General features: G+C 41.5%; 1 protein-coding gene across 1 annotated transcript in view; it reads left to right on the top strand.

Moving 5' to 3' along the window:
• Positions 1–2,098: 2,098 nt before the first annotated feature.
• LOC146701368 (receptor activity-modifying protein 3) overlaps positions 2,099–9,362 on the top strand; it is a 35,162-nt gene continuing 27,898 nt past the window's right edge. The window contains exon 1 of the mRNA XM_085467774.1: positions 2,099–2,641. Within this exon, the coding sequence (XP_085323900.1) occupies positions 2,590–2,641 (52 nt within the window). The 5' untranslated portion in view covers positions 2,099–2,589. The remainder of the gene's footprint in view (positions 2,642–9,362) is intronic.

Here is a 9,362-nt window from a genome sequence, read left to right as displayed (position 1 = left end):
GGCTTTTCTGGTTTTTTGTTGATTCATTGTTCGTCCTTTCAGGCTCACAGCTTTCACACCAACTGCCAGAAACAGTTTCTGCATGGATAACAGCACCATCTTCCTGCTCTGCCACACTATTGTTGCAACATTTTGTTGCCCATGTGAGAAGGAATGCAGGAGGTTGTTCTTTGTACAAGGATCAAAATGAAAATGTAAATTTACTGGTGTCAATCAACGTAAAACCAAAAGCAAAATATGAAAATAAGCTGCAAAAGGTCTGGTTAGTGGGCTAAAACCTCAACAGAGTAGAACCAGTTTCACTATAAATTAAAGGTGCAATGTGAAAAATCTCACCACTAGATGTTAGTAGTTCACTGTCAGCTAAGTTCTTTTTTCTTACCCCTGCCAAGTGCATAATCCTATCTACAGTAGTTGCTGTAGGACAAATAACTGGCTGCCATTCATCTGTAGTGAGTTCGGTTGTCAGTCTGCTGTTTACCTCAGCTCGCAGTATTTGCCCACGTCTATTTACTCTGGAGGAGGCTGTAAACCTTTGTGAAAGGAGTCCCAGTTGATGAGTCAGTGAAGCTCACTTCTATCCAATGACAGCAGCGGTGAGGTGAGCTGTTGAGGATATCCTACATTTTCCTGTAGGTCAAAACTGATATTTTTGCAGCTGTTAGCCTCTGCTAGATGCTTTTATCCAGCACAAATTTTATTTGAAATAGAGCTACCGTAGCAAATAAACTCTCATTTGATGTGAGAATTAAATCAAACTGGGTAGGCGTTTATAATAATGTCACACTATTCAGCTTTACTAGGGTATTAATAAGGCATTAACAAGTACTTAATTCATCATTGTTATAGCATTAATCTTCCTTCATAAATACCAAAATTCTGACTATGATTGTTGCTCTCAGTGACGTAGCAGCAGTGATAGCTGCTCACGGTGTAACAGTAATAGATGGATAAACATATGTGTATTTATAAATGACACAATAACGAGGATATTGGTCGCCAGTCTCTAGCCGAATACATAAAACATAAGTAAGCAGATATCCATTTTGACCACTATATTTAACATGGCATCTACAAACCGTGCCTACTCCTATGTATTTTCAATGGATTAATAATAAGCTTATGACAATTCAATTCAATTCAATTCAATTTATATAGCGCCAAATCACAACAAAAGTCGCCTCAAGGCGCTTCATAGATACAGAGAAAAACCCAACAATCATATGACCCGCTATGAGCAAGCACTTTGGCGACAGTGGGAAGGAAAAACTCCCTTTTAACAGGAAGAAACCTCCGGCAGAACCAGGCTCAGGGAGGGGCGGCCATCTGCTGCGACCGGTTGGGGCGAGAGAAGAAAAACAGGACAAATACATGCTGTGGAAGAGAGACAGAGGTTAATAACAGATATGATTCAATGCAGAGAGGTCTATTAATACAGCGGTCCTCAACCCCCGGGCCTCGGACCGGTACCGGTCCGTGAGTCGTCACTCTGAGACAGGATATTTCTAATTTTAGAGATAGATTTAGAGACAATCCATCAGTTTTTTAGAAGACAGTAATCAGGTTATATTTATGAGTGCAATAACTATTTTTTATAGTCAAAAAAATAATTTACTGCACCTTAAGCTTGCAAAACAGAGCTACTGTTAGACCTTAACAGTTAACTACAGAGCAATGCCAATACTCTATTCTAATTAAACTGGCTGATCCACTTTGTTAAATAGACTAAATGGGGGGAGGCAAAAGGGCTTTCCGTCAAAATCCTTTAAATCCAAACACAACCAGGACATGTTTAATTTGAATTTGAGTGCGCTCGGCTGTTGCGTAATCTTAATGTTACACAAGGCTTTAATCATTTTCTGTTTTTAATCCAGGCAGACTGATTGATAGTGCAGTGTGAAAAGAAACCATACGAGGTCAGTATTGCTTCATCGAAAGAAAGTTTGGGTCGTTGTGACCTAAAGTGGAGCAACATTTAGACCATCGGAGCTACACGATAATTAAAACGTACAAATATGACTATTTCATTTCATTTGAAAAGACTATGAAAGCTCTTTTAAGCCGCATTATGTGAGCATGCGTTCAAATACAGAATAGGCCTATTATTGGAGAGATGGTGGTGGGGAGGTGACCTGCTTTTATTTGCTCCTGATGAATCCTTATGTCATTTACATATCAACTACAATTCCGCGTCTCACTTTTAAATGTCTCCAGTCGCCTGCTGAGAATTAATTGGTAACCACTGTGTGATCCGGTGTGACTGCGCCCCTCCCCTCCCTCCCGAGGATGCAGGACGGGTTTACGGTCCTGAGTTCTGACTCCTGACGGCACAGAGAAGCTCCGCGATCATCACGAGGACAGTCCATAATCGCGCTCTGGCATCTGATTTCTTTCTTTTAATTTCTTTCTTTTTCTTCTTTTTTTTTTCTTGCGCCTTTTCTTCCCCCCTTAAAAAACACCCTTCTTCTCTGACAGCATGAAGGAACTCGCTCTTTTGGGATAATTTCAAGTATGGATCGCTTCAAATGTACATTTCCGCGGAGCTGCAGCTGAGCTTTCGTTCAAGGCTGACTGGATTCTCGCAGCGTGATGGATATAAATGAGTTCGCGGTGCTGAAACTTTTTGTTGTTGGGGTTTTAAGTGAGTATTTGATTGACTGTTTTTATTTAACTATCATTGAAATCTCCTCCTCATCCTGTCTGAGCTGTAACAGAAATTGCTTCACATAAAAACAGCTCTTTGCAGCCAGAGTTGTTTTCCATGTATCTTCATATATGCGCACTGGAGCAGGATGCTATTCTCTGATTCCGTGCTGCACATTTACACCTGCAAATGCAAATACCCCTGCGTTGGTCTGTTATATTAATGCGCTCCTCTGCACTGCCCAGCTGCAGAGCGTACACAGTCTCTTCTCTAGGAAGTGTCAGGAACATCTATCATATCTCATAACTCATGCACTGAAGGGAGGATAAGCAGTGTTGCATCACGGCATCATGCCCCAGTGGACAGACCTGACCTATATATCAGGGCCAGTGTTTTTTTTTATTTCTTTTTCTGGTACAATAAAATCATGTATGAAATCAGGTTTCCGTGGGGTGCCAAATGTAGATGTTCTGATGGATGGGTTGCGTTTTGCTCTGTACTGACAGAGTGCTCAGTGGTGGCTGCCATCAGTTATAATGTGAACCTCAATAACCTGCTGTTGTGACGGAGCCCTTTTGACAGCCTATAACCTATAACAATCAAAATCAGGGAGGTATAATCCACATAATGACTCGGTGATGAAGAGGAGTTCAGTTGCAGAGACTCTTTCCACGATCTATTGAGCTGTTATATTGTTTTGGCACCATCTTGACACTCACTGAAAATACCCAGGTTTTGATTTTTAAGGACTTCTTTTCTAGTAGCTACCTCTGTACACCTGAGGTGGATAAAAGAAAAAAGCTGTGTCTAACACACTGCAGAAAGTTCTTTTTAATGACATTTTAATGCCAGTTAAGCTTGCTGTATGCTGAAGGATGTGGTCAGTGTCTTGCCAGGACCTTCAGCCCACAGTCCCCTGGACCTCTGCCATGTAACAGCTGTCAGGGCTGTAAGGCCAAGAAAAACTTAGATGGACATTTTCTGACAAGATCATCCTTCCAAAATTCCCAGTCTGCTGCAATAAAAAGCCAAAGAAAAATAAATATTATTATGCATGCACTCAGACTGGAGAGATGGCGGAATAGCCGCAGATGCTGCTACAACAAGTTATATTCCCATGATGTAAGGACGCACAGCAGCGGTTTCCTGTGACAGCTCTTGTCTGCACCAAAAGATTTTCCCATCAAGCTCCCTATTAGGGAGAGAAAGCAGATGCCGTGCGTTCAAAGAAAACCCGAACACACTGCACTGAGTTGCCACCAATTGTTTTCTTTTAGTGGAGGTCTGGCGTATTGGGTGCAGCCGAAAGTAGAGGAGAGGGTCCCCATCTGTGCTGCAGAAAGAGAGTGATTCCCCCTGACTGTGAGGCATCTGCTAAGCCCAGTAAACAGTTATTCATACTTTCTGACAGTGAGGGGAAAAAGCCCCGGGGCCCCTCTGTTTCAGCACCATGTGAAGAAGAAGAAACGAAGAAAAAAATGCTGTGAAGATGTGTTTTAAAGCTCTTTTAAAATGCTATTCATAGACCTGCTGGGAGATTATAGCATGGAGCTCTTTTTTTAATGCATGCGGCTGCTGTCTTATCATCTAGACGAGGCAGACATTCACTGCTGTTTAGGAATCAAGAGAAGTCATTTTTATTAATGCTGACTGCTGAAGCAAATAAGGAATAAAGGAAAATGCAACTTAAGGCAAAAAAAGAGGAAGCATATTTTCATTACAGTATTTTCTCACCATTCACTGACAGGGAACCAACAATAACCATGTTTTTACAGGCTCCCTCAGCTCTAGCTCACACTATCTTCGAACATTTTACTAGTGCAAAACTGACGTGACAGAACAAATAAATGCCACTGCCACTGGTCAGTGTCATCAAGGGTGGGAGCAGTCAGCAAAGCCAAACTCAGCTTAGACCAGGCTTAGGCTGAAATATTTGTTTCATCCCTGGGGTGAATAAAAAAAAATTAAGCTTGTTTTTGTTTTCTTGTCAACATATTCCACAAAAAGCCAAAGCCAGCTGTTGGATTTGAGTTGACTTGACTGATTTTGAAAATGATGTGCTCTGATTAAAGCCGCTTCACCATGGTGAAGCTGGTCCCAGAAGCTAAGCAGTGTTGCGCCTGGTTAGTACTAGGATGGGAGACAGCCTGGGGATACCAGGTGCTGCAAGACTGTGGGTGGTTCAGGAGAAGGAGAGCTCTGAGGTGTTTTCCTTCGCAGTGAGAAAGTATGAATGGGGTAAGCAAGTTGGAAGTTTGGTAGTTAGATCCCTGGCTCTGTAGTCTACATGGGGAAGATACTGAAACATTTGATGTGCATGGCTTTAAGGCAGAGAGCTCTTACACTTAGAAAAGTACTCTATGTGCTTTCATGAATGAGCCATGTTACATACAGAGTAGAAAAGCACTATATAAGAACCAGTCCGTTTACCAAAAAAACCCCAACCTCTTATTTCTGAAGCTAAGTGTGGCTATTAAAAGCTCACTGGCTTATTTGATATCATGGTATTGCCTTAAAACAAGGTTGTGAAAAAAAACCAAACATGTTTTGAAATATATGCTTTTCACAAGATCCAGCCAATTTAAAAATAATCCCGTGTCCTTAGCAGAGATGAATGGCCTCAAGCTTGACAGTAACACGCTGCTAGTTTTCATCTTTTTATGAGATTTGTTAAGAAAAATATCGGTTACAATGGTGAGACACACCAGCTGTTCCCACAGGTGAAGTGTCATAAGACTGTCCGACGCTGCAGTCCTCTGCCGGGTTAATCTGGCGTCATTATACTCAGGAAAGGGCACGTTTGAGTGAAAACCGATGGTGTGAGAAAGCTTTCAGTTTTGCTCGTGAACGAGTCGCTGTTACTGCTCAGCTGTAACAGCGGTGACAGCGTGTTCAGAGTGTTGTTAATCTTTCAGATGCCTGTTAAAGTTTCATGCACCATGAGGGGCTTGAACTTTGTCTCCCCGCTCATCCTGCTCATATCAAAGTCTAATGCCGAGGTCTTCCTGAGTCCGGGCTACTGTGCAGTGTTGGTGATGGACCCATTAGTCATGTCTGTCTCTTTAAGGTTTTTCACTCAAAAAACCTATTTACATGTGCATTAGTGATTCATAGATGAAACAAGTAAACATAAAGGTTATCATGTAGTAAAAATGCTGAAATGTTTTCCTTCTCACCGATCTAAATGATGCAGCCCCACAGGAAAAACTGCACGATTGAGGACTGAAGCTTAATGGAGATGAAGAAAAGCTCGATGTGCTCTTTGAGGCACAAAAGCTCCTGCAGGTCAAATAATATGAGGACTGCAAACCAGCAGCTCATTAGCTAATATTTACAGCAGCCGTCATTGCTGCTTGTTTCACAGCTACACAGCAAGAGGGCAGAGTTACCTGGAGACCGGACAGAGGGAAGGTTTCTCGCCTGCAGATCCGGCTCTAATGAGCTCGACTGGAAATGGGAAGTAAGCTGAATGTGTAATGATAGACCGACACCAGTTACTGAAGCCAGGCTTAATGACAATGTGCCATTTTATCCACAGAGGACAAAATATTTTCAGTCGCCCAGTCACTTAGTAAAAATACATACAGTTTATTTCTATAGCACATTGTTCTGTACAAGTTGTACAAAACTTTCACTACGCATTACAGTCACTAAACCGACAAGAAATATAGAGTAAAAATCAAATAAAACAAGACTGCTGAACTAGAACCGGTAAACTGGTTTTTAACAGTGTTTTAAAGTGATTGAGAGACTGAGCAGCTCTTATGTGACACAAGAAAAGCCTCTGTCGCTTCTGCTTTTAAACTTGGATCTAGGAATATTTTAGACCAGCTAGTTGTAGACCTTAGTGCTCTTTATATAATGCAGTTGACAAAGTCACAACTGAGCCAACATCTAAAGGATTACAATAGTCTAATCAAGAGGTAATAAAAGCATGAATTACTCTCTCAAAGTCATGTTGCTTGGAGGCGTACCTCACCTTACAGAAGAGCCTTTGAAATACACTTGTCTTAACAACAGATCTAATCTGTTCATCGGATTTTAAAGCACAGTGAAAAATCACACCAGTGACATGTGGCAGTAACACGTTGAGAGGCCTGTCTTAGCTGTCATACCCATCTAACAGGCTGGATTGCTGGAAGTAAATAATTTCTCTGTTGGTTTTGTTCAGATTGAGGAAGCTTATCTCCAACCATAACTGTACATCTTTAGGACAGTTCACCAGAGCCTGAAAGGAAGCATGGCTGTTTGCTTGTGTCGAAGCTGTTTGTTTAGGTTTCTTCAGCACAGAAAGGGGTTTGCAGCAGCTGTGAGAAGGGATCATTCACAAGGCCTGCAAGATCTGCGATGCTGATGATATCACAAACTGTTGTATCGTGCAGATCTAAGACATTAGAAAGGGAAGAGACAGTTTAGAAATGTTATAGAGGAAGAGGGCCTTGAACAGGGATTGGGTAAAGTTTTATGGTCAATCAAACTTTGTCTTATAGTAGTTTTGTTGTATTTGTGATGATTTTGGCTACTGCCATTAAACTATGTACAGGGAAAGATTTCAGTCAAAGTAATCAAAGTCAGCTTCAGTTGTGCAGTGAGAACTGGACACGTGAAAGAAGTCTGATGAAACCCCTCGAGTGCTGCCACTTGAATCAGAATGAGTTTCAAAATGGCCAAAAAAAGGAGAAGAAATCTGCGGTCGTGGACGCAGAGCCAAGAAACCTCACAAGAACTCTTCATCTCCCTCCTCATTTCATTTCTACTTGAAGCAAAACCTGGAGAATAAATTATCCCCGGCTTGCGTAACACAAGTCTGCAACAGAGCCCCCCGTGGCTTATTTGCAGCGGTGTGTGTGTGTGTGTGTGTGTGTGTGTGTGGGGTTATCTGTCAGCTTCTGACAAGGAAGAAGATTGTGAAATGAAAATGATGATTTCTCTGATTCTGTTCGACATATTTTAAAACCCTATTCTGACCTTTCCATTTGGAGTCTTGTAGAGTTACTGGAGTCCACAGCTGAGTTTTTCTTGTAGTAAAGAGGAGTTTATTAATATTAATAATGCTGGGGAGGGCTTTGCTTTTAATGTTCAGACCTGCTTAATGTCTGTCCGGTCCCTTAAAGGGCTTTCAGACAGGATGTGACAACGACCTCTGAAGTTATTCCCGATGGTTTGTGCCGCTCGGGCGGTGATGAGGATGCGATTGGCCAATAGAAACCTGGCACACAAAATGAAGGAAAAGCTCATGCTTTATGTTTAATTTGCCTTAATTATTTGATACAAATTTGTGTCGTAGACTGTATATAAATGATAGAAGTAACCACTGTAATGATTTGTTGAATCCCATTCTGAACCCACAAGTTCAGCGAGGACGTTTAATGTCGGCATTTTCATGCGAGATTATGTGTAATTAATGTGTAGTCACATTTCTTGAGAGGTGCATGTCAAGGCCAGGCTGTAGGTTATGGTTAAGGGTTTCAGATGGGTTTGCGGATATGACAAAGTTACAGTGCAGATTTCCCACTGACCTGTACATCCCCAGTAAAACTTACGTGTGCTCCCAGTATATCTAAAGACTTTTTAAAGTTTCTTAACTGAGGTATTGAAGTACGCAGATTATTTCACTGATCTAATTGCAAAGTTCAAGTAGAAGTTCTGCACTGTCCTTGTTCAGCTCCTCATGTCAGTTTGCTTTAGTCATGCTCTACAATGATGGGATTCATCTTTTCAGGCATCAGTTGGCATTAGTAAATTTTAAATTCTAGAATTTCCTTCTATTTCCTACATATTAATAAATATTTGTTTTTTAGCTAACAAGAGGACTCCTGAATAGTCTGCTCACTAACCCACACACTGGTAGGCTTCACTGAAAAGATGGCATGGCTGGAGCCTAAATGTGTCTAAATGTTGTGTTTCTAAAGCTAACATATACAGGTGTAATGTGTGGGCACTGGGGCTTTAGCACATGCAACAGTCAGGCTTTCTTTTGTAAAGTAACATTAAATGGGAAATATAATGAATAATTTTTCACAACAGTCAGCTTAACGTTCCTGTGTTTTCAGCACCCAGCAGTCCACTGCATTAATATTCATTCATAATACATAATTGGTTATTATAAGCTAAGTGGCCAGCCGTATTTGCATTCAGAATTTGATTCGGCTAACTTTTAATTGAACACTTTTGCAGGACTCCTGCACTCGTGCCATCGCTCTCTGAGGTACCGGGCACTAAGAAAGATGATCAGTAAAGGTCTTGGATTCATTAATACCCTCAGAGCACTCCGGTCTGTGCCGAGCCTCTGACTAAGCCTCTCAATTTAAAGTTGTGATAGAGTGACTCTGGGTTTCACATGACAAACTTTCTCTCTGCCTGTGTTTTCCCCTCTGTGCCTCTTCTGCTGTCCTTTCTCTTACACCCTCCTGTCTCTCAGGCAGACAGATGAGCATTTTTTTTGGCACTGTCCGTGGCAGAGGTCTCTCACAGTCCTGGACAACCAGCTGACAGAAAGAGAGCTTTTTACAGCTGCAGCCCTTTAATATAATCTGTGGGGAACGAGGCTAAATGTTAATCTGGCTTTCTTCAGCACTGTGTAAATCACTGATTGGATGCTGACATAGCTCACCACCGTGTCACAGCATTTTCTAAATTACAAGGATTGATGGAGGAATTTAATAAAGGGATTTGTCTGGATGTACACATAATTTCTTCACATCACATGTCTATTTAT

The sequence above is a fragment of the Copadichromis virginalis genome, linkage group LG9, assembly GCF_057382275.1.
Source record: "Copadichromis virginalis isolate Kocher_CV1m ecotype Utaka linkage group LG9, C_Virginalis_male_GT1.1, whole genome shotgun sequence".
Taxonomy (NCBI): Eukaryota; Metazoa; Chordata; class Actinopteri; order Cichliformes; family Cichlidae; genus Copadichromis; species Copadichromis virginalis.
This window is presented reverse-complemented; position numbering and strand designations above follow the sequence as displayed.